Source organism: Manis javanica, chromosome 5 (assembly GCF_040802235.1).
Source record: "Manis javanica isolate MJ-LG chromosome 5, MJ_LKY, whole genome shotgun sequence".
Classification (NCBI taxonomy): domain Eukaryota; kingdom Metazoa; phylum Chordata; class Mammalia; order Pholidota; family Manidae; genus Manis; species Manis javanica.
In genome coordinates, this window is record NC_133160.1 from 143,293,917 (window position 1) to 143,320,577 (window position 26,661).

At 38.5% G+C, this 26,661-nt stretch overlaps 1 protein-coding gene across 1 annotated transcript in view; it reads right to left on the reverse strand.

Annotated features, from left to right (window-relative positions):
- Window positions 1-12,618: 12,618 nt before the first annotated feature.
- The window catches only part of PGM2 (phosphoglucomutase 2), a 28,559-nt gene continuing 14,516 nt past the window's right edge, over window positions 12,619-26,661 (reverse strand). Inside the window, exons 7-14 of the mRNA XM_037002869.2 lie at window positions 25,870-26,059; window positions 25,055-25,152; window positions 23,708-23,888; window positions 23,527-23,620; window positions 22,147-22,276; window positions 21,098-21,287; window positions 17,574-17,707; window positions 12,619-13,575 (exon numbers count right to left, since the gene is read on the reverse strand). Coding sequence (XP_036858764.1) covers window positions 13,473-13,575; window positions 17,574-17,707; window positions 21,098-21,287; window positions 22,147-22,276; window positions 23,527-23,620; window positions 23,708-23,888; window positions 25,055-25,152; window positions 25,870-26,059 — 1,120 coding nt within the window. The 3' untranslated portion in view covers window positions 12,619-13,472. The remainder of the gene's footprint in view (window positions 13,576-17,573; window positions 17,708-21,097; window positions 21,288-22,146; window positions 22,277-23,526; window positions 23,621-23,707; window positions 23,889-25,054; window positions 25,153-25,869; window positions 26,060-26,661) is intronic.

A 26,661-nucleotide genomic window follows, 5' to 3' on the forward strand; every position in this document is an offset into this window, starting at 1 on the left:
GAAGAGCCAGCCATCGCCTATCCATGTATTGAAATGTCCAGGGCCACGTCCATTTTACTCCAAATTGCTGAACCCATCCTTGCAACACATATCCAATAAAGTGGGTACCTCGATCACTCTCAGTAACTGGCAACCAACCATAGGCTGCAGAAAGATGCTCTAGGCCCCTCTTGGTGGTTTGCTGATCTGCACAATGTGCAGGGCACTCCTTCCAGGCTCAGCTGACTTCTTCAAAGGTGAAAGACAAGCCACACCGAAGGGTCAACATTGTCTTTTGAGGTGTCTGTGCCACGCCACTCTGTGGCCTTTGGGTCCAGTCTCGCACCCACCCCACAATGGGATAGGAGGTTATTACCTTGGTCGGAGCTGTTCTGGTGATGGGCTCTGTAGCCAGCAAGGCATGGTACACAGCAGCCAGTTGCTTCTCTGTCAAGGTGACCCGGACCTCTGCTCCTTTCCATGGTTGTGGGCAGGCTTCAGCCGGCAGCAAGAGTAGCAGTAGTGGCAGAGGCAGTAGCCTTAGGCTCGGGCCATGGGCCGGGGTTGGCGTGGCCAGCAGCAGTGGTGGTGCCTCCATGGCCACATGTGTGTAGACACATGTGCCTTGGCGCAAGCATCACTTCTCCCCATCATTTCTAGGGGTGGCCCTCCCAAAGGTTGCACCCATTATGACAGATTTCAGGTTCACAGGAATCCTGCCAACTATGCCAATTGTAAGTCCGGGTAAAGGAAATCCTGGGGCAAAATACTTCTAAAAACCAAAATCAGTCAAAGGGAGAAATAAAGTTTAAAACCCGTTTATTGCTTACAAAACTACAGTCTGGCTCATCTCTCTCTCCTGCTCAAGCAGCCACATTAACTGCCCTCCCCCTCACCTCTCAGGTACAGATAAGCCCTCTGTTGCCCAGGTCATTACCCATTGATATGGAGATGAACTTCTCCACCCCTGAGGAACGATGCAAATGCACTAAAGCCTACTTATTTACACCTCTGAACACCTGTTGATATACACATGCACCAAAGCTAGGCGAGAAATTCTGGAAATGTTTCAGTTTTACCCACACTGCATCACACAAGTGTAGGAAGTGTGAGTTTATGCTCACAAGTTGGTGTAGGAATTCAAAGCTAACGAAAGTGGCATAAGAACTCATCACTGACACTGTGAGAAGAGTTGCAAAATCAGGATTGTATCTGTTTATTATGACTTTTGCCATATAAAAGTATGAGTAAAATTGTAATATTTCCAGAATATCTTGCCTGGCTTTAGTCATCTGTATATCAACAGGCATTCCTCAGGGGTGGAGACAAGTTCATCTTCATATCAGTGGGTAAGTACCTGGGCAATGGAGGGCTTATCTGAACCTGAGAGGCTAGGGGGAGGTCTGTTTTACTTCTGGCTAGAGCAGGGAAGAGACGATCCCGGTCTGAAGTTTGTAAGCAATAAATGGGTTCTAAACTTTATTTCTCTCTTTGACTAATTTCGGTTTTTTAGAGGTATTTTGTCCTGGGATTTCCTTTCCCCGGTCTTACAAAAAGTTTTTCATTCTAATGTAGGGGAATCTGTTCTTTCATGGTTTGTGCTTTTTGTGCTTCCTTTGGAAAATCTTTCTCTACCGTGGTCCTATGGAGACAATCTCCTACAATTTCTTCTAAAATACTTAAAATGCTGCTCACATTTAGATCTTGAATTCACCTGCAATTTACTTTTTGATATGGTTTTGGATATAGTTTCAGGTAGGGATCTAATTTTAGCTTTTCCATTGGATAGCTAATTGTTCCAGAATTTTTTACTTAAATGTACTTTCCCTGAAGACTTATGATGCCATGCTGTTCTTATACCATTTCTTCTATATACAGGTGCTTATTTGTTATTTTCCTCCATTGATTTATTTGTCCATTTCACTGCCAAATTTACTTACTCTACAACAAATTTTAATATCTGGTAGTACAATTGCCTTCTTCTTATTGTTAGGAACTGAAGAGTCTGAGAATTTATCCTATTGCAAGCTAATAACAGCCAATCACTGTTTCATGGATGCGAGCAGAAGATATGAGAGTCTGGTGAGTCAGAGGCAGAGGACTTTATTGCTCACAACACAGCAGGCAGCATAAGCTTCATGTTTACCTAAGTTACCCTTGTCCCCAAGTCCCACATGTGACATGGAAAAGCTGAAATGAATGCTGCACACATCACAGTGAGGAATCTGAGTTTAGGAAGCCCAAACTGTTTTAAAAGTGGATGCTAGCCAATATGCCTATTCTTTACTCCTGAGGGAGGCATTTCTTAAATATCCTGCACATCAAACAAAGCTACCCTATGCCCTCAAGAGAGACATTATCTCTATTTTCTAAAGCTGTTTGCTACACAAACATCCTTGAAATGACAGTCCAGAAAAATAATCTGTCACTGCCTGGGTTCAGATGGGCAAAACCACAGGAGACCAATGGAGCACTGTCTCCCAACATTGATTCTTCACTATTATTTTGCTTATGGTGGCCCTTTACTCTTCCATATGGATTTTAAGATCAATTTATACAGTTGCTTTGTGTAGCCCTATATTGACAGATATAAATTTATACAATCATTTAAAAATGTATTCTTTACAACCACATATAAAAAGTGTTTTATAAGTAACAACTGTAATTATAGGTTGCAAAGCAATTAGCAGTATTTAAAAAGACCATAAAACAAAACAAAAATGGCTTAAAAAGCAAACAAAAGAGCGGCAACAGAACAGTGAAGCCCCCAGAACCTTGCAGAGGCCTGTAATATAAATGCTCTGTAATAACATTTCTACAGAGAAGGGCCCAAGGGACTCCCATAAATTAAAAAAAAAATTGACCTTTGCTGAAAATGAAAACATGCAAATTCAGAAACACTAGAAAACAATCCACTGTGAGGGACAAACTGAAGAGATAGCATCTCCAGAATTTTAGATTATAGAATGATCTGAAAGAGAGAATAAAACAAGCATATTAACAATTACTCAAAACCAAAAAGCAGAAATGGGAACCAAGAGTGTAGAATGGGACAACAATCAGAAAAGGAATGTTTTGAAAATAGATCAAATAGAACTTCTAGAAACTAAAAGACAAACCAAAATATTAAAATCTGAAACTTCAGAAAAGGGTTAAATAGATTAGAAAAAGCTAACAAGAGATTGGAAGATATATTTGAGGAAATTGCTGAGAAAGGCCACACAGATAAAGAAAGGGAAAAAAAATAAGTGTATACCTAACATCATAATGAAACCACAAAACCCAAGGGAAAAAAAAAATCTTACAAGCAATCAAACAGTGAGCAAAGATACAACCTCATTTATATGAGAATCAAGAATAGGCAACACATTGCAATCTGTGGTGTGCTCTTAGAATAGAGGTTATTTCTAGGGGTGAGGGAAGGGTTCCAACAGAAAAGAGTCTTTGAGATGCTGGAAATGTTTTATACCTTCATGGTTACATGAATGTGTAATAACATGGATATCTAACTATGTAAAATGTCCCTGAGCTGTATGCTTAAGATTTACATACTTCATTGTATGTATATCACATCTTAATAAAAAATCTTCTAAAAAGAGCAATCAGAAAGAAGAAAAAATGCTATCTACAAAGGGAGGACAGCTAGGTGAACAGTAGACTTTTGGTCAGAAACAAAAAAGGCCAGGATATAATTCAACAGTGACTGCAAAGTGCCAGGGAAATGAAACATCAGTTAGAGTACTTTATCAAGCAGAACCACTACTAATGAATGAGAGAGACCAAAAACATTTTCAGGTCAAAGCTAAAACCTCTAACATACATGCTTAAGCAAGGAGGACGGATGATCAAAATAGCAAACTGCTGCTGAATCTATATCAGCATTAACTTTCAAAAATAATAATTTTGAAGAGCTTTAAAAATTAGGTGGATTATCCTGCACACACACACACAGTACATACACATGAAATGATACATGGCAAGGTTATTCACTGCTGCTTTGAAACAGTACAAATGAGAAACAGCCTTGATATTCATCAATAGGTGAAATGATTAAATAGATTGCATTATATCCACATACTGGAATATTATTTGGCCATTAAAAAGAATGAAATAAATTTTTGAGTGTGATATAGAATAAATCTATTTCAATATAAGTCAGATTTTCTGCATTAACAACATGAGAGTGGGTTGTAACAGGTTTCTAATATTTCTAATATGTAACAGGTTTCCTTCATTTATAGGGAAGGAGGGAGTATATAATTGCAAATAATAAAACACTTTCACAATTGTTCAGTGAAAAAAGTAGAACATAGAACAGTGTGTACAATGTCTTACCATTTGGATAAAATAATTCAAAACAAAAGATGCCATGATGTAATTGGAAGATCCTTGGAAGAACACACTTGAGAAAGGCAAAGATGATTGCCTTCCTGTGTAGAAACTGAGCGGCTGTGGACCATGGTAGGCTAGAGGCATTTCACCCTAACTATACACTCTTGTACTGTTTGAATTTTCTACTCTTTGAATACAGTATCTAAGCAAAAGTTAAATTTCCTATATTGTTTGGGTAGAGGCTAGAGATATTAAGCTCAGACTTGATTAAGGAAATACACATTTAAGATTTTTAAGAATAACCAAGAAAGAAATAGGAATTGAAGGCACTATTAAAATGGCATAGGGACAAAGAGGAGTGGTGGGAGCCATGCTACTCAAGCTGTGTAGCAAAGCTCAGGCTGGAGGAAGACCCCCACAAATCAAGGGCCTTTGCAGCTGGCTCCCTCTATTACCCACCTTGATTTTGTTTTCCTCCATTATACTATTGGCTTTGCTTTTGCTTGCATTTTTGCCAAAGACTAAGCTAACCTTTGATAAGCAGCATGGAAAGGAGGAGAACATAAACTTCCCCAAAGCTTTTCAGGACAGTGGTCCTGAAGAATAGAACACTCAGGGGCCAGATGGCGATCGTGGCATAGAATCCTGAAACCTGCAGTCAGTTAGTCAAACATTGACCACCCCATCTCCACCTAAGTGGGAATGCTCCCTTTTTTTGTAATGCTAGTGAAATTAGTGAAGAAGAGTTTTATAGGAAAATTAGAGAAATAGAGTTATAGGGGAATATTGAATAGAATAACCCTGTCTGACACTTAATCCATCTTCTCACGTTTTCTTCCCTCTGCTACTTCTATAGTTTTTCTTCTTCCTTCCTAATTACAGCCCTTTACTAGAATTCATGCCTTGTACATGAAATTACAAAGTACCATAATTCTTTCAAGTAGTAAAGATACCTCAAGACAAGTGCTGGGCCTGAAAGCCACAGGACATAAATCTGTAAAGAAGTGAAAAGCTAACCTTTCCAAAGAATATTACTTCTCTCTCACTTATCAGCTTTACATCTCCCTGTATGGCCCTGGAAGATGGCTGGTTAGCCAGAGACGGGTAAGATTCCTTAAGGGAGGAACAACCTAAGACAGGCACAGTCGCAGAGGGGCTTAGAACCTCACCCCCCCAGTTTTGAGAGAAATTGTCTACACCCATGGATGTTTTGTTGCCCTTGTCTGGCTTGGATTAATACCTAGTCTATAGGCGCAAACCTGATTATCTACACTTGCCTTCTTACAGTTCTATATCATGCTTTCTATCTTTATCTTGCATCTACCTATGATAGAATAAATATTATGAGGAGATAAAATGTACCCATTGCATTAGAAATATAGATGATAATACCTGCCTAGCTAACTGTAGTAGTCAGTGACCTGTATTTCACCCTGAGCTGATAGACTCCACAGTCACTGCTACATGCTGCATGTTTCTGTGGTCACATGCATTCCTTAGAAACTGCTTTGCATAGAAACAAGAAACACAATAGAGTACATGTTGCTAGGAAAAGTTTCGGTCAAGGAACAGAAAACGATCACCTAACACTTGACCAACCATGAATAGATTAGAAAGAAGAAGAAAGAAAAAAGCTTGCCTATACCTATTAATCAATTGTCTGTACCAATTAATCAACAGAACAATAAAAAATAATCATATTCTTGTGCAAAATAGTATAAATAAAGCTGTCATCAGCATTTCGTCAAGAGACCACCTCCATCTGACTCTGTGTCCTGTCTCTCCATGCACCGACTCCGTCTCATCCTTTTGGGCTTCACACCCCACTGCTAGAGCTGGACTCTTGCAGAGGAGAAAATAGATGATCTTGAGCACTTAAAATATATATATTTGAGAGCCACTGGTGTTTCCTTTTCTCTGAACTATTGTTCCCTATAATTGGCCCCTTTTCTGTTTGGTTATTGACCTTTTTGCTATTGATTTCTAGGGGCTCTTGGTACATTAGGAGGTAAGCCCTTTGTGAGGCAAGTTGCAAATATTTTTGCCCAGTTTGTTACAGAAGATTGTATTTAATGTAAGCAAAATTTTCAATCCCTTCTTTGTAATTTGCATCTTAGTTAGAAAGGCCTTTCCTACTCCAAGACTGCAAAAGAATGAATCTCATATTTTCTTCCAATATTTCCCATAGGTCCTATGTGCATCTCATTTCCTCAGCTGCACTTTTATCTCCTTACAGGCAGGAACATTAACAGGATACATCTGCATGTCAACTCATGGGGCTTAATGTCCTCAGTGCAGTTTCTGCAGTAGGTAATGTTTTCACTGAAATCTTAAATTTCTCCCTAATCACCTATCAGTGTCCTCTATGATCCAAGACAATTAAAAAAAAGTCTCTAATAATTATTTTGAAAAATAATTTGATTTCACCTCCATTATAGATAAGGAAATTGAGGTTTAGAGGTATTAAGAAACTTATCCACATCACAAAGTTAGAAAGTAGTGGAGTTAGATTTGAAACTCAGATAGTTGGGCTATAGAGTCCTCAACCTTAACTCCAATGGGTTGTAAGAGGCACAATCTAAAAACACTGATTTTTTTTTCTCTTTAAAAATGCTTTCAATATCTGGGCAATGATAGCAGCAAAAAGATACTGGTTTTCTAAAGCAGCTGCAAACATTAAATGGGCGAATTATGAAACGTAGTTTATAAATGCAACTTGTTCATTTATCCAGAGTAATATTTACATTAGCAGTTTGTAAAGTGTTCTCACGTAAATTATCTCTGCTGTTCTTTCAACAAGGAAGTATTTTAATTATTAAAATGGAATCTATCTTATACTAGAATGAGAGGGAAAACAAGATATATACAATGTTATTCATTGCTATGTTATATTAGCAAAGGATTGGAAACTGAAACAGCCTAGAAGGGAACTGAAAAGCAGATGCAGAACAGTGTGTATAGTGTGTGATGATTTGTTAGCAAATGCATGTTTCAACTTCTTCATCTGTCTGAAGTTTTCTAAATACAGAATATGACTCATTCAGTATTTCCCTCATCATTGTGATTGTCAATACTCTCCCAAATCAAATATGTACCTTGGCCAGAAGCTCAGGGGCTGTTTCATGCACAAGGTCAGTCCGTTCAACTATAACTATATTTCTCTCTTCTTTTATGTGTCCACTCATTAGTCAGCCTCTGGTGCGTGCTGGTAATTGGTACGTCTCAAAGCAGCAGAACCCTCAAATCTTGTTTTGTTATTGATGATAAAGATGCTATCAGTGATAGAGAAGAGATAATAGGGAACAACACTGAACAAACTCTGTGACTTCACGAACTTCTTTCAGAATCTTTGTCTTCATCTTACTCTGTGAACTGTAATTCAGGAGAAATTCAGGAGAAAACGCAGAAATGCATTCTCAGGGCAAATTCCATGGCATCACACACAACTTAGTAACTCTGTCCATCACCCGTTCCACGGGAGGCGCTAAATGCACTCTCTCTGAACAGACGAGGATGTTGGTCTCAGAGCAGACCACCCTTCTCAAGAAACAGCATAAACTCATCCTTACTTACATCTCTTTATAGCTCATCAACAAAGATTGTGTTTCCAGTTCTGGGTTGCACCCCATAATACACACCGTCTGAAGGAAGATAGTCATATTTTCTCTGTCTTGTGATTATACCCTCCATGTAGCTAATCCACTCAGGTAAAGCCATCATCAAATCTCTTCATAGATTCTTGCACTTGGTTCACATTTTCTCCATTTGTTAGTCTTCATAACTTGATACAAAAATGTGATTTCATTTTAGAACAGGCAAGTAATTAATTAAAAGGAACGACTAAGAAACGGAAGCTGTAAGAAATCATTTTGTTTGAGCCATTGGAGCCTGACATAACTGAGAGTATCAAATATTCTTTCATCAAGGTTGATAAAAGCTACAAATCCTGCCTGAAATCATTCATCAGCTCCGCCTGGCGCCTTCTGTGGCACTTCTCGAGAAGTCTCACGGTATTCCGTGTGAGGGGCACTGGATGCATGGATTCATCCCTCTTTTTAACTGAACTCTATTGCCAGTGACCTGATTATCCTGTTACGCAGGGCAGAGAAGGGGTAGGCAAACTGCTGATGATAACTAATCTATGGCACTTGGAAAACAACCGAACATTGTGTGGGTGCCTCCCTTCCCTCTCCTATCAAATATTCTGGCCAAAAAAGTCAAACCTGAATCAGACCATGCTTCTCCATCTTCTATACCACTCGGTAGGAAATGTGAAGTACATCATGAGGAGGCCATTAGCGAAATCCAAAATGTGGGAATCCAAATCATTTGGTAGTTTGGAATGAATTACAAGAAGAAAAAAAAAGAGATGAAGAATTTATGGATTAAAAGAGATTTACGATATTTATCAACCAAATGTAATGAATGGACACTATTTGAACCCTGATTAAAGCAAAGTGTAAAAAGTGTGTATTAGATCGATGTGGAAACTGGCACATTTGGGTAACTGACATTAAGGAATTGTGAACGTTTTGGGGTGTGGCAATGGTAGTGTAATGGTGTGTGTGTAAATAAGCCCTTTTGCAGATATGCACTGAAATATTCACAGATGCAATGACAAGTATGGGATTCACTTCAGAATTGTCCTGTAGCAGGAAGTGAGAGGGACATAGAAGTAAGGAAATGGGCCATGAATGGAGCTGGTGATGGATACTCGGAGGTCCATTGTTTTGTTCTTTATATATTCTGGAAATTCTCCGTAAGTTGAAAAAGACAGATGACAGTTAGACATTACAGTCGCTGAGGGTCCTGAGCAGGATGTTGAAGTGGTGGTGTACAGAGTGGACTGGAGGGATGGCAGGTGAGGAACCGAGTGGGAAAAGCTGGTGGGGGCTGGGCTGCACTGAAGGCAGTCTGAGGACAGGTGAGTAGGAAAGTCCAAGTCGGCAGGTGGTGGCACCCGAGACTGCAGCAGAAGTCTTCAGTCCTATACTTCGGACAATTACAGCCACAGTAGAGAGAAGCTTTCAGAGTGCGGAGAATCAATGCTTACACCTTAAGGAATGAACCAACCTAGGGTTCAGGAGGAAAAAAGGAGAGGAAGTCCGCTGAACCAGCTAGGCAGATGATCACCCCAAACCTCCTCCGCAAGTGCACTTTCCTTTTACTAAGTGGCAGGAACACTTAGCACATAGGGAGCTACATTTCCCTCTTGCCAGCTGGAGGTGTTTAGACAATAGTTTTCCAGTTAAGGTGAGACCATTCAGAATGATGTACTTTAAGGACAAAATCAGGCTCTGTGAACCACAACCCTAACTTCCCTTTGGAAGTTGCACAGTAGTATTTTGAAATGGTTTCCAAAGCTATTTAGACCTGGAGCTGGCTCTGCTTTGTGCGCCCAACTCCATTCTGTACCAGGCTTGGTGCAAGCACCATAGTGGACCCGAAACAGCTCTGTCTCATTTATTTCAAAGACCTACAATGGGAGCCAGGTCAAAAGAAATCAGATTCCCCAACACTGCTCTCCACCCTGGTAACCATGCATTCATGTCAGGGTCTCAGCTCTCCAGACAGATGTCTTTCTCTTCCAGTTAATTTCAGTAGTCATGGCACTTCTTATATGGAAAGTCCATAGAAGTGATGTTATTTTGAACTTTGATTCTCACCTGTCACACAGCATGACATCATGCTTTCAATGGTGGAGTTATTCTACATAAATATGCTTGTGGCAAGAATGGAACAAAGGGATGATACAGAGAATGACATGCAAACAGCCTCCCAGAATCAAACTGTTTTGAACAAAAATGTTAGGCATTTCAACTTGATAGTCCTCAAAAAGACAAGTCCAAAAGGGGGCATTACAGAACTGCTTGGCCAAGGTTGGAATACTCTTGCAGCGCGGCACACTATATAGCAACTACCCATGCACACTTGTATCCCCTGCTAGACTAAGTTCGAGATCAGGACAGCGTATTTATTATCATTATCTAGAAAAGTGCCTGGCTCATGGCAGGATTCACACATGACTCAATCAGTGAATATATGAATGGATGCACCAGTAGCTCTGAGGATTCTATCTTTCAGGAGGTAGAGATTGTAGATGTGGTTTAGATGCCATCCTTTCAAGATCTCTCCAAAGTAGGACTTTAACGCATTTGTTCTGTCTCTTAAAGCATTTATTTTTAAAACCGTATGAGTTGCCAATGTCATGAAATAACAATACTTTCCCCAAATAACAGCATGATGGTTGAGGTATATCAATGAGACAAATGAATTTTCGTTAGTCCTATTTTTTCTTAAAAGAGCAACAGCTGTTATTTTATAGAGACCAAGAAGGAAAAAAAAGAACAGCAGGCCTGCATTTCATCCTGCAAGTCAGTCTTTCAGACTAAACTTAGGAACTGCTCCTTCTAGGCACCAGGAAAAAATGAGATGCCACCTCCTCATGCCACTCAGATGGTCAGCCCCAAGCAGGCTTACCGATTAAAATGCCATGGCAGCTGCTATGGCCACCTCAGCCCCATCACCACCTCTCTGCCCTGCAAACCATTTTGCCAGCTTCTGCAGGCTGTGTGGTTTGCCTTGTCCCCAGCTTCAGCACACACACCCTTCGGGCTGCAAGGCAAGGTGGAACATGAACACAAGGCTGCTGCCCCTCTTGGTACAAAATGTTTCCCCCCATCTTAAATGTTAGCTCTTACAAATGGGCTGGTTAAGCACTGCGCCTAGGAGAATTGCCAATCGTTTATTGTTGATGGTAGTATCCTTTATGGATTTCCACATAATTTAAAGACCTCAGAGACCATTTAGTAAAATCTTTTCATTTTAAAATTGACAAAAGTATCACCCAAAGTCCACAGTTTCCATTAGGGTTCACTCTCAGTGATGGACAAATGTCAAACATGTATCCATTATTGTAGTGTCAATCAGAGTGTTTTCACTGCCCTAAAAATCCTCTGTGCTCTGCCTATTCATCCCTCCCTCCCCCGCCAACAACCCCTGGCAAATAGTGATTTTTTTGTCTCCACAGTTTGGGTGATAAGTCTGTCACATAAGTTCAGCAGTTATAACAAACGGACCACCCTGGTGGGGATGTTGCTAACGGGGAGGCTATGCACGTGTCAGGGCAGGAGGACAGCGGATAGCTCTGTAGTTTCCTCTCAATTTTGCTGAGAACCTAGAACTGTCCTACAAAAAATTAAGTATTTTTGTAAAAAAAACAAAATTGAGACTTTAAGAGGTTAAGTGACATGCCCAAGGCACAGAGCTGGTTCACAGCAGACCAAGCCTAGAAAACCAGGAATCTCTCACATTGCAAGCTTTATGCACCACACATTATGCAGCTCCACATCCATACCAATAAAAGGTCAAGAAATAGTTCGTGAGCATCCATTTCTTAGAGATACAAGTGAGGAATAGAGTTGCAGAATCTTTTTTTGGTCCAACTGAATCACCTGCTCAGGTGAGTGGCAGAGAAACGGGGTGTCCTGAAGTTTGTATCTGGGTTCGGTTTTGCCACTCCTCCTGCCCCCAGCCCCCTCCCAGAACCTTTACACTTTGGTTAATGCACTGCTCTGTGCCTGGAAGACTTTTTCCACCATCTTCAGCTGCTACTCAGTCCCAAAGGTGAAGAAGCTCATTCGTCACCTCCATGATGAATGGGAGGCTTTCTCTGGGCAGAATGAGTGCCCCTCTCACACTTCTACTCTTGAGTACTTCGCAAATAACTCTCATATAGAATCTGTGAGGTCTATAGCTACTTATTGGTCCTCCAATTAGATCGTGAGCTCCATTACAGTGGGATGAATCTTAATCACCTTTGTATTTCCAGAAACAAATTCCATGATGGGTTACAGTTTATGTGCTCAAAAACACTGTTTGTAGAAAAGACACAGATCTAACATTTCTTCTTTCTGAAGTACAGTTTGAGATTAGAAAATATTATAAAACAAAAAAAAATGTAGCTTTTATAATGAAGCAGCTGATAGAATATATTGAATATTGTAGATTTAAGAGTTCTGGTAGGGCAAAAACTATGTACCACTAAAATATAAAAAACTTTTTTCCTTTTAGAAAAATAATTGTTAAGTAGTTTTGTACGTCTTCAATGTTCTGAAACTGTTAGTAACCATTTGGGTTAACAATAATAAAAATAATGGGCAACCATTTGCTTTAAAAATAAAATATATACGGTATAAAAAGAACAGCTTGGTTCTAGCTCCTCGGTACTCAATGGGAATCATTTTGGAAGGTTATAAGGCCATTAATTTGGAGGAGGCTAGAAGGCACACAAGATTAAATATAAACTTACAAAAGGAAATGTGTTTTAATAAAGTCTGATTTTAGATTTCAATCACAAATGAACAAGGCAATAAAAAAAAATCCAAGTCAGGTAAATAGTTATTGCTTATTCTCCTTCCTACCTCAGGACCAAGAATTATATTAAACCATGCTTAAGCAAACTGTACAATAAAATGCTGTGCAAGTATCCAATAACCAGTGGTTTGATTCAAGATTACAAGAGATAAAATGAATGTTAACACATTAAACAAAGATGGTTTAACTGTTTTTTCCTAGCACATATACAATAATAATGGTGTATTATTAGAACTAAAAAATTTTTGGTCAAAAAACCTCATCTTCTTAAAGTATTTTTGGTCCACTTTACATGTTTGTGTGAATTATTTTTAAAGATGAACACAGCATTGATATGTTCATTTTCTTTATAAGCAACTGATAGAAATGTAAATATAAATATACTTCTAAAGTGGCTAACCTATACAAGACAGCCCAGCATTTAGTAATTGTATAGGTTTTCAGGCTACTTCCATGACAAGAATTATAGGGAAGATGAATATTTGTTACTTCTAATAAAAGCATATTAATTACAATATATTTTTGAGAGTTAGTTATTTTTAAAATCTTCATTTTTTAAATTCAGATAATGCCCAGGCTCAATTTTTTAATAGAAGTTGTTAGGTTTGGCCATCTTTTCTTTACCTACCTTAAAGATCAAACTATAGGACAATGGGGAATGCATGTCTCTTAAAAAAAAATACTGTAGCTCTAGTTTAAACCATTTGGTCCTCAAAAATATTGCTTAACAAATCAAATTCAGCTTAATTGCAGGTAAATGTAATTATATCCAGAACTGGAATATTTTACTCTGCCTTTGGCTGCAGGTTATACTTTTGTGGCTGGAAAAAATGTTCTTCTATAGCACTGACTAGTTCATTTAGTTCTTTCTTCAGTTGCTCAGGATCACTGAAAAATAAGGGAGAAAAAGTCCATATCAGTGGATTATTCCAAAGCTTATTCTAAGTTCATCCCACACTGATCAAGTAGCATTGAAATTTAACTGTAAGAGGAGGTTAAACCAGACAAAACAGAATTCCAGTGATGTAAGCATGGAAATGCATTGGTTGACTTGAAACTTCACCCCACCCCGCAAAATCCCATTAGACAATATTCATTATTTTCCCCAAAGGTTTCCCAAGGTCTCTACTATAAACAAAATCATCCTTTTGCATCTATTAAGTTTTAAGAAACACAATTTTTGGCCTAGCGTCCCTAAAAGATCTACAACGTCTGTACCTAACAGTATAGAGAAAACTTTCATGACAGTTGTCATTAGATCCTGCAGAACTTTTATAATGACATCTCTGTTAAATGGTTGGTCTCCCAGAATGTGAACATTCCGGCTCCTGCCCTCAAACCCTTGGGAGCTAAGATGTAGCCTCCTTTTAAGGCCTTCTTAGAATGGACAGGGATGGGGAGCCTCCTAGTGGGCCTGCCAGTCATACACTGGGAAAGAAGGCCCCCCCCAACCCAGCAGATTTTATCTTTATTGTTCTACCTCCAGAACAAAAGGGTCACAACTAAAGTACAAAGAATCTAGGGAACTAGATCCCTCCAAGGAAATTAAGTTTTCAAGCATGTGGAAAACACTCATTTATATGCAAACACTGGAAGGTAGATAATAGATAAAATTGTATTTATAATTAGACTTACAGCAACTCATTTACATGTCAGGCACAGTGTGACTTACTCTAAGTACTTCAAACCAGAAAGCTAAGTTTAAAAAACTGAGTCCTTCAATTCAAACTTTCATTCTTATACTTGACCATCTTCAATATGCTCAAACTTTACTTGCGTGGAAATGGCAATCCTTGTAATTAGTTAAGATCATTTTTACATTGTAATAGCTAACCAGTACAACTAAAACAATCCATTTCATTACAGACATTTACTAGCTGTGTGCCCTTAGGCAAGTGGTTTAGCCTCTCAAAGTCCCAGTTTCCTCATTTGTAAAATTGAGCGGAAGACTATTTTCTCAAGAGAGTTGTTGTATAGATTGAGATAAATTATATAAAGCAATTAGCACAGAACTTGGCCCATAAACCTCAATAAATGTAGCTATCATTACAGTTATTTTTACCCCAACGGTCACATATAAAGTAATTGTGCTTCCTAAGTACATATGTATCACATTGGTCTTTTTTCTCCTTCTCTATAAATGTGCTTTGAAGAAAATGATTCTCAGAGAAGTACAACTATTTTTTTAATTATATACTTAAAATCAAGCTCATCAGTGAATCAACTATATTACATAGATAAATAAGTATCTCCTATTGGTTTTGTACCTCTGTTAGAACCCTATCTGATATAACTGTCACCCAAATCTTGAGATAGTAAGACAGCTCTTGTTTTTAGGAGACGCATATTGAGGTCTGAACTTATTTTCAAATGGCTCAGGAAAAAACCCACCCTGCATATGTACTATATATGGTGAGAGGGAGAAAATAGTGCAAAATGTTAGCCATTGCTGAGTCTAGTTTGGAACAGGCAAACTATTGCTTGCAGCCTGCTTTTGAAAATAAAGTTGTATTGGAACACAGCCACACCTGTTCTTTATGCAAAAGACTGCCTTCTGCTTTCAAGAAACAGCAGAACTGAGTACTCTGGAAGGAGACCACAGAGCCTGCAAACCCTAAAATATTTAAATTTACTATCTGATTTTTTACAGAAAATGTTTGCAAACCTCTGGTCTAAGTGAAGAGTATATGGGTATTCACTGAAATTTTCCAAAATAAAAAGTTGAACAAACTAAAGGCATCTACCCCAACAAGAATATATATATTTTTTAAGTAGGACATAAAAGATCCTTAAGTTGAGGAATACACAATACAAAATACAAGGAGGAAACACCAAATACAAATGGTGTAATATTTCTACAAAATAACTGACTTGCAGTCTTTAAAAATATTATGAAACACAAAGAAATACCAAGCAAGTATTCCAGAGGAGATTAAAGAGGTATAACAAGCAAAAGAAACACATGATCCTAGACTGGAACCCTATGTTGGAAAAAAAAGATCCTTAAGTTGGACTAATGTCCCTTTGTTTTCAAAAGAACGAGGCACAGAAATATGCAAACATTGATAATGAGAGTAACAAAGAAATCTCTATAGAAAACCATACTCAATATAGTAGCAAGTAGGTTAACATTTAACACATGGAGACACTGATCTTGCACAATATTATAATAAAATATTGGTAATCTAGACTGTGTAGAAAATGAGCTGTTTTATGCATTTGTTCATGTTGCTCAATAGTTGAGGGTTTGCCCTTTAAGCACAGAAAGGTTTTGAATGGGGATCTGTAGCAAAATATATTACATAGCCTCATAACTTCTTAAATATATTTGAATATTGTGGTATTTGAGAGCCATAATCATGTCTCTGACTGTCGGACTGGAGCTCTTAATCAGAAGAGGATTCAGGGCCCATCTAATATGAAATGCTATTTTCATTATGATGAAGTGGTGAACATTCTAAGGTCATGTGTCCATGTCTTATAGTTTTGTTCAGTTTAAATAGTTCTTTGCTATCAGCAGCCACTTATCCCTGCCCAAGGAAGGTCTAATTGTTAACAACTCTTTCCCCCTCCCTCTAGTTGCTACATCATATCAGCTAGTGGCTGGCTAATTTAAGGTGGTCCCAAATTTTCTTCTGCTTTTATTTCTACATGGTAGAAAATCCTATGAGCAAAGCTTTGGTTTGTATATATATCCTTGCAACTACCTAGACCTCTGCTGTCTACTACAGTAACCAGAATTTGAAATGTGGCTAGCATAACTGAGGAATTGTAATTTTAATTTCATTTAAATTTAATCAACTGAAATTCAAATTTAAAATGGACACTGAATTCAATTACTAGAAAACTTTTAAGTATGTTTGGAACAACTTGGATATCAAAATACATTTTTCCAACAGTAAATTTTATGAAATCTAAATACAGATCAAGTATTTCCAAAAACATTTAGCATCTGAATTGTGATACATGGAAAGTGTAAGATACTAAATGAATTTTGAAGACCCAGTAGTATGAAAAAAAAGTAAAACATCTCATTAAATCATTTTTATATGGATTACATGCTACAATATTTTAATGTATTAAATAAAATATATTACTAAATTAATTTACCTGTTCCTTTATACCATTTAAAAATGCATCTAGTAGGAGATTTCAAATTACATATGTGGCTCACATTTCATTTCTATTGGACAATGTTGACTTAACCTTTCAAAATTATTTTTCCTGATTCTTGACTCTGTTCTTAATAGAGAAGTGCTAGTTAGCTAGGGGTTAAATAGGTATGCAGTATCACATTTACACATGCTAACTACACATACACAAGTGTTAAGATTCAAGATGTTATGGTGGTGAAAAATAAACAACCCAAACCTTTTACCAAGGTCACAATAACATGACCCTGAAACTACCAGACCATCACCTCTTTGGCGGCAAGGGCTCTTTCTGAGATGGCTCTTTATCCTCTCCAGCACCTAGCACAGACTGATGCACAATAGGTGCTCAAAAGTATCTGTGGAGCGCACGCACAATGGATCTAATTTTAATTTAATCAGAGATGTGCAGAAAAAAGAGAAAATCTCATTGGTGCTCAACTCAAATAAAAAGTACTAGAAAAAGTAGTTTCATTACTGTTACTGAAATGAGGCACGAAATTTTCCCATACAAAGAAAGTTAGGACAGAAGTAAGTAGTGGAGTATGAAGTAAACCCTTCTGTCTGGACACTTCAAGCATCTGTTAGCATGATCAAGGCATTGCTGCACATTCTGAAACAATGTCCCTAATTAAACTACATACTGCAAAGATAAAATGATTTACTTAGTCTTGGAACGGAACCAATCAGGAAGTTAGGGAACAAAAGTCACAGGAGATACCATCCATATCTTACCTATTTCCAGGGGGAGCACACAGTTCCGAATAGTACTTGATTTTGGGTTCTGTTCCGCTGGTTCGCATGGTGGCCACGCCCCCATTAGCAAAAGTAAAGGTGATCATTTGGCTGCTTTTACTAGTAGGGAGAACCTAGGAATTAATTTTACATGTTATAAATTTACATAGTAACATAAACTGTTTTGGGCTAAATAATAGTTTCCCCTGGATAAACAAGAAGATGAATGCCAAACAAATATATTGGTTTGGAAAAAAATATTTTTGAGGATATCAGAAAATGTACTCCAAATGAATGAAATACTAAATAGTAATAATAATTTGTGAAAATTAATGAACTTTGTACACTTGTTTTTACCTCCCCAGTTCTATTAAATTGAAACACATCATTTCACAAGAAAATGATTTAAATAGATTAATAATGCATCCCTAAAAATCCACAACACATTAGACCTTATTTTACTTTGCAAAAATAAAAAATCTATAGACTTTTTTTTAAAGCTTCTGGCAGATGTAATATTCATAGCTGATTACTCTCCAAACTCCTCTAAAATGACAGAAGTATAAACAACAAACACACACAAGGGCAAAGAGGAAAAGAGGAAGCAGCAGTTGATGGGGTTGCCAACCAATCCTCGAAATCAGAAAACAGATGGGAGGAGCAGACTTGACCTGATGGAACACAGGACAATGACAGCTGAGCCCCTGCAAGAGAGACAAGAACCTAATCCATGTGCTCTGCTGGTCCTGGCAAAGCTCACCACCTGGAGGCACCAGGTACTGTAAAGGACAGGGGCGAGACAAAGGCAGTAGCCGAAAGCAGTGTTAGACCCTCCCAGATCCTGATCCTCTGCCCCCACAGCTGGGCAGCCACCTCAGCAGGAGAAGGTTTAATTCTCTGGTGTAAGTGAACCAGAAAGGCTCAAAAGCTGGGGACACCAGGCACCAAGGAAGAAGGCAGGATATGGTGAAGATGGAGAGTAATTCAAGCCACATGCTGAATGCAGCACCTGTCCCCCCAAGCCTCCTCTCCATCACTTTCAGGGCCTCTGCATCCTAACTTACAGCCCTTGGGGAGGAGACCAAGGTGAGGGTTAGGCATCCCCAGACTGGGGTGTGGGGAGGGGCATATAAAAGTTAATTTGCTACCCAGTCTCCCTAGGATGAAGTATGCCTGTTGACAAAGGCTTGTGTGTGTATACAGAGCTTCCAATCAGCTTCTGAGTGGCCAAAAGGATGCTTAGGGATTAGCAGACATTGGAGAAAAGACAAAGTCCAAAACAAACAAATAATAAGAATTTGGAGGAAATAAAGGCAATACAGAACAAAAAAATCTACATTTAATAAAAGTTACCATTAATATCTTTAAGTGAGATAAGATATACATGAAACAAGAACAGGCTGTTATTTTTAAGAGAATAGAGAATAAGAGCTGAAATAAAAGTCAATGGAAGCAGTGAAAGTTCACATTGAGGGAATCCCCCAAAAAGTAGGACAAGAAGATCTGAACAGCAGGAAAGGAGAAAACAAGGAGAGCAGCAACACCAGTCCTGGAGAGCCAGCCTCTAACTAAGAACTCATCAAGAGAGGGAGAACAGAAAATGCCAGGGATGGGATTATTGGAAAAACAACCATCCAGCGCCTTTCTTTGACACAAAATAAAGGAAATTTCTCAGAACTGAAAAGAAATGACTCCACAGACCAACAAAGACCCACTGAGTATCCAGAAAAATAAATGAAAAGACACCCACACTAATGTATATCCCTGAAATTTTAGAACCCAAAGTTTAGCAGAAAATTCCTGAAAATCTTCTCATAGAGAAAAAAACAAATTGTAAGTTGCACATAAAGAACTAAGTATACTGCATCAACGTCCCTATATGACACACGCAGCAGGCCTCAACTATTTCCTGAATGAATGAATGAATGAATGAGTGGATGGATGCGCAACAGCAATACTGGAGGCTTAGCAATAATGAAGCAGTGCTTTCAAAACTATGAGTCAGTAAGTGTGAGGGTGGAATAAGGCACCTCCAGACTTCAATGCCTCCTAAAATTAACCTCCTACTTACTTTTTCTTAAGAAGCTACTAAAGGATGTGAAAAGAAATATAGAAAGAGGATGTCATGGAGTCTGGGAGCAAGGGACCCAACCATGACAAGTGGTGAAGGGCTTTCCCAGGGTGATACCTGTGCACCCAACCAGGGAGGTGGCCCTGCCTGGATAAAGGGACTGGGGGGAGGCCATTAGAATCAAAATGGAACTGAAAGACTAGCCAAATCATTGGAGCATGTGGAAAACCATGCAGAGAGGTATCTGAAGGATGTGGGAAGAACTGGTAATAGTTAATAGAAACCCAAGCAAAGGAAAGAACAAAGCAAGTATTAATTACAGGAAAAGGAGTTCTGTATGCGAATTAGGGAAACCTAATCCAAGTATTCTACTTAGCTAAGCAGGAAACAATAGTTACCAGTCACAATAATACAAGCACTGAATCTGATTTTACCAAATGTTGTGGCATAAATCTATTGTAAGGACAGAGGAAAAGGGAAAGCAGTATCTGTAGGATCTGTAAGAATTAAATCCTTATCTCCATAATAGGAAATTAATAAAGTCTAACACTGATAAGTCAAAGTATCACCACATGAGTACATCATTTAGAAATCTGGTTGTAAATACCAGGAGCAGCAGCTGAGAGGGAAGGTGGCTGTCTCGGCACGGCAACAAGATGGCAGCGGTTGGAGCCTGCCGTGTTTCATCCTCTTTTAATACTAGTTATCTTTTAAAAAATATTGTGTGATGAAAATGTTAAAAAAATATAAAAAGGTAAATATCAAAGAAAATATCAAACATCTCATAAAGATAGTCTTACTCATTTTCCTCTACCCTCCTGCCATAGTTAGCAATACTCTTCTGCCATATTTGAGCCTTCTTTTGATTTCAGTGGGGGTTCCACATGGTGTGAAGAATGAAAACTCATGCTTGATACCTAACAGCTCCCAGACATTCAGAAAATAGGGTAAAATGAACTAGGAAGCAAGCAGTCGTCCTCGAAGTGTGGGCCAAAGTAACATCAGCATCATCTGGGAACTTGTTAGAAAGGCAAATTCTTGGCCTCCACCCCAGACCTACTCAGGCAGTACACAGTGTTTTAACCACCACTGCCAGGTGATTCTGATGTTTGCTCAAGTTTGAGAACTACTGAGATACAAAAACCTGGATTCGGGGTCAGAAGACCCAGGTTCTACCCCTACATCACCAACCAGCTGTGACTGGAGGCGGATCCCGTACTGCCAAGTACTGAGTTCCTCTGTGTTAAGTGATGGCATTGGCTTAGATGACTAATGAGAACGCTAGTTCTAGCCCGTGATTTTTTTAACTTTCTACATATTTTGATAGCTTATTTCTAACATGCCTAAATGCTTAAAATCAGCTTCAATTAATTATATGATTAAGTAAGTGGGGCTATTCAAAGTATAATGCAAGGTAAAGAGAGAAGTTTAATCAATAAAAAATATTGCTTACGGCTTTTTTATCAGGTTGGCTATCATCATAGCCAGTCGTAAGGTCTCTAATGCCAGAAACTGCAAATTTGCCACAAGTTTTTGGATAATTATTCTTCCCATCATAGTTTCGAAGGTTTTCAAATAATTTCTTAATGGTGCCTTGATCATGACAGATAAAATATGAAGCTTTAGTAATATGGTAGCCATACCTGTCAAAACAAATATGAGTTATAAAATGAGTCATGGGGATGTATCATATAGCATGGTGGCTATAGTTAATAATACCGTATTGTATATTCAAAAGTTACTAAGCATAGACATTAAAAGTTCTCATCATATGAAAATAAAACTTGTAACTATGTGTGAATGAAGGTTAACTAGACTTATTGTGGTGATCGTTTCGCAATGTGTACAAATATAGAATCATTATGTTACATACCTGAAACTAAAATAATGTTATATGCCAGTTATATCTCAACAAAAAACCAAATACAAATATACAAAATGAGGAACAAATACTTCTATACAGTGTACATAGAACAGGTATCAACCAGTATATGGTATTTTAAACTAAATGAAATAAATAAGCATGACTATCTTCAAAGGAGTAATTTAGCATAAACAAGAGAGCAACTTAACCTAGGGATTGCTAAACTGATGCGTGGCCTCCAGGCTGCATTTGTTAAGTACAAGTTTTATTGCAACATAGTCACACCACACCCATTACTTTATGTATTGTCTCTGGCTGCTTTTGTATAGAGTTAAGTAATTGCTATAAAAACTAGATGTTTTGTGAATACATTTTATCTTTTTTGACCTCAGACACTTAAAACCATATTCTTCAATTAGCTATTTTTGCAAACCAATGATCTCGTTTGTTAAGGATTAATGTAATCACAAATGGTAATTACTGTTAAGTAATTAAGTACCAAAAGGAAAAGGTGATCTCTTAGTTTTCATAAGAAATTCACAAAGAGCATTAGAAAGTGTATTAGTATCTCACGCACAGGAACACAGTATAGCATTTAAAAACATTGCTTCAATTAACCAGAATCAGTAGAAACTTACTCGACATAAATGGTCTTTAGCTGCTGAGACAAAGACAAATTCTTGGTTGCTAGAAAGCTGGCCAACTCCGCACTTATGACAGCAGCACTGACTCCATCTTTGTCCAAAACAAAAGGGCAGCACATGTATCCTGCAGAAACACGTGTCATCCACACACCATTAGGAATGGGATCTTCCATAGTGTGTGTGCACATACCTATTTAGATGTCACACAGGAGGTTGTATGGTAGGGCTATGTGGATGCTCCTCACTCACCGCTATTATACTTAGGAATCTAGCCCAGTGCCCAGTGCATAGCAGTTCTTCAAGAAGTATTTGTTGAAAAACCTGTCAGGAGATCCTCCCTCTTGGACAAACGTTGTTCATTCCCCTGGTGCAGCCCCAATCTCTCCAGCTCACACAAAACTGTTTCCAATCATTCTACTCAATGCTTATTGTCTTCTCTGAATCCCAGTAGTTCTTGTGAGTTACCTTATTCACCTTGATAGCTAGCCTGTACTCTTTTGTGTAGATGCTAAGCAGGTCTACATAAACCACTCTAGGCTAAGGTCAGTGTTACACATTTCTTTCAGAGTCACTGCGTAATTGATATGCAACAAGCATTTGATAAACACATGTAAGAAAATATATATATTTTTTAAATACAAAACTATAGAAAGACAAGAATCCCAATTTTGACACAAAAGAGCAAGAGCCGAGCAAATGCACTTCATTGGTGAGTTAAATGATATGTATGTGTCTGTGCTCTGGGAAATGCACCGATAAATCAGAGTAAGTATAATGTCTAACAGCTTTTACTGAGCAGATAGTTAAAATATCCCCAGCACAGCATCTGAATTTCAAGTCTCTGTAACCAGTTCTCCTTTCTGCTCACTCATATTGATAATTTAAGATAATTGTTTTTTAGTCATTCTGGCTGGACATGCGGTCATCCTTTCCGGTGACAATCACTCTGATCAAAGCACCACAACGGTATCTTCCCCTTTCATCTGGACAGACCTCTGCATTTTCAAGGGCAAGTGAACTATGTTAGGCCTGGATTTCAACATCACAGTTGAGGAAATACCACAGTTCCCCAAATATGTGGATTCTTAAACCACAGGTATCCATCTGCAGAACATGACTGTTTTCAGTCATCTGGGGAAAGGGTTCACTTTCTTAAATTAATGGCTTTGTACTTTGTGAACTATTCTTTCTAGCTGAAAAAAATCTGGGATGCCAACTTTGCAGTAAGACAATTCAATGCTCTTTGGGCATCACAGAAGCAAAGCAAACTATGTGCTCCTGCTTCAGTGTTAATCTTTTGAACCCAAATCCAAATCTTTACCCATTTATTTGCAATCTATATATTAACTAATTCTATGATCATCATTATCTTACCGATAGCTTCTTCAAATGCAAATAAGACATTTTTCCCCTGGTCTATTAGCTGTTTGGCTCGGTTTCCCATCCACTTAAAGCCAGTTAATGTTTCCTAAAGGGATAATCCAAAACAGAAAGAAATACCTTAGACCTTTCACAGAACAAAAGAAATTTAAGAGCAAGTCTCGCAACCCCTTACCTCAAAGTGAAAGCCCTCCTTTAAGGCAATGGCCTGCAAGATTTTGGAGGAGACGGTGCTGGACAACATGTATGTGTCTTTGAGGGCACTGTGATCTTGGTTCTTTCCTTTCCAAGAAGTAAAGAGCCACCAGCCCAAGAGGGCCCCCAGCTCATTGCCCGAAAACACTCTCCATTCACCACTGAAAGAAAAAACAACCTATGTAACTGCAGTGATCTTAACAGACACTGGAAGTCACTGGAACAGGACAATTAAGGTAAACAAGGCTCTAAGTGGTTTCTTCAAGACTGTCCTTGTTATTTTTTGATTAAATAAATGGTCAGAAATATGAGTGACTTTACAAACATGTGAGCAGCTACCATGTCTCAGTTTGCCTAGGCAAGCATCTTATCTTTGAAGACTGTATAAAATGTTAATGATGATCTATGATGCTTTTACCTTAGTCTTTGGCAAATGCTTTGGTTTTAAACATATCAGAAATGTGCTGGTAACATCCCCTCAAGTATTATGGTTTGTGTGTTCAATTTTTGGTCTGCTCAGTATTGCTGATCTGAGAGGGCAAGAGCTTAGCATTCCCTAGATCAAGCTCGGCACTAAAACGGTAGGGACACCGGAGCACAGGTATGTGATTTCTCTCCTCCTCTGTAGTCCAGGCGACTAGAAGCACTTCTCACACTGCAGCATGTACCACCCTCATTTAACTTCCTAAAAGTTGGTAATGAACTGAACCTGTTTCATCATAATCTAAAACCCTGACCCTGTGGCACCACATCACTGCCCCCGAAACATCAAATATGCTGTTTGACACCCAAACTGCTGGGACCCTGCCTACCTGTCGACTTTTACCTCCACTCACCCATTCCCTTCTCTCAGCAACACTGTTACCTCACCAACACAGATTTGTCTTAAACACCGTATCAGCACCTGTAGGCTGCTCTCTGGTCTGCACAACCTCAATGCAACATTTCCTTAGCACTACAGCTCCTTACCCAACCCTTCGCCAGACACCAGACTGTGAAGCCAGCACCAAACCAAGCACTCTGTCCTCATCGGGCACCGGGTCATTAATTATAATAAAATCAATGACAAAATGAGAGAAGGTAACAGATAGCCATTTCAATTCCAAATACATACTGGGCTTGTTTACTGTGCCTTCTGCTGGCCAATCAAGTGGCTCCCAGATCAGCAATGTGCTGCATGTTAGGGGTTCAGTGACAGGAGATTCAGGGAGATGATCATTTGCAAAATAAATGGGAAATGTTTCCAAATAGGCCAGATCTCCTCAGGGACATTTACTGCTCAACCCTTTATATTTTCTATTAGATTGTTAATCACCATTAGTTGTACCTGTCTTGCTTCTCTGCCACAGCAAGTCTATCAGCATCTGGGTCATTTGCCAAAATGATTTTGGCCTTGATTTTGTCAGCCAAAGCAAAAGATAAAGTCTGAAAAAGAGTAGTAAAAAAGAACATTTCAATCAAGAATTGAGCATATCCCAGGCTTTAAAAACATGCAGTTCCTTAAGAACTAAAAGAAGACTTTCCCCAAACTAAGTCTGCATTTTATTTCTAGACCTGGTCTTTGTGGGTCTTGTATTACTTTCTAAGCCGGAGGTCAGACAATGGGAGCATCAGCACGTGAACCACACCTACTCATGGGACGCGCCCCACATCTCAGCGTGGATGTCGCTGGACTGGTATTTCCAGGCCTCACACACAATACTATCAACCTCACACACCAAAATAAGCCAACTCTCTGAATATCAATGTTGCCCTAACCTTTAAAAAGGGTAAAGGAGCCATAATTTATATAACACTTCTTCATATCAGAAAAATGACAAGGAATAAAAATCATGTTTTTAAATAAAAAATTTAAAAATTGCTCCATTCTAATATCATTTATTCCTTTTTGGCATTAAGAAAGCACAGTAAATTAAATTCAGATTTAATTAATTAAATGTAATTGAAAACATTTAGATTTCAGCTCTCACATCCTGAGGTTAAGCTGCTACCTAATTTGAAAGTTCCTTTAAGATGTGGGTGACTAATAAAAATATTTCTCATGATGACATTGTTTTTGTTCAATACAATGAAAACATTTTAGTTGATAGTAATAATTTTGGATATAAAAGGTAAATTTTATAATAAAAAAGATTAGGTTACCAAGACACCTTTACCCTCTTCGGGATTTGGGTATTTCACGGTTGGGAACTCGGGATCAGGATCTTTCTGTTCGGGTACAGCCTCCGGAGGCACGAAGTCAAAAGCCTGGAAAGCCAACTGCACAAACCCGTGCCCCACACCATGGACAGAGGTGTGCACGAACTTCACCTTGGTCTCCCTGTTCACACTCCTGGAATCACGTACATCATGGGAAAGAATAAAATATTCATATATGGCTTTCAAAACTGGAAGGTTTCAAAAATAGCAAGGAACCAGAGTCCTAAGAATATGAGAAATGTAGTAAGAATATGTAAGACAATGGAATATCCTTCTAATTTCATTAAAAAATAAAGACAAAATTTACTCTCTCCCAAATATATACCCCATTGTCAATGTATTCAAGTTTTAAATTTTACTCTGCAGTTATTTCCAGTAAATGTGATTCTTTTAAGAGTTTATTTTATGCCACAGCTTTCACACAGAGTGGGTAAAAGAAACAAGCCAAGGCTCAGGTCCTGGGAGAGAAGCCCAACAGGACCAGTGGGTGCCCAGCACGCGGAGCCAGCTCCAGGCCTCCTGGTTCTCATTAGCTTCAGAACTGATTTCAAAACGATCCCTTTCACAAATGTGGTGGGACATCCCACACATGGATGTGGAAAAAAATAAAATATTTTCTTTGTCAAGTAACAATCCTGTTTGGCAAATTGACCTGATATAGGGACTTCATGTAAAATAACAATAAACATCAAAAGTTCAAGTTGCAGAAAGGTAATATAAGACTTAAACAAATTC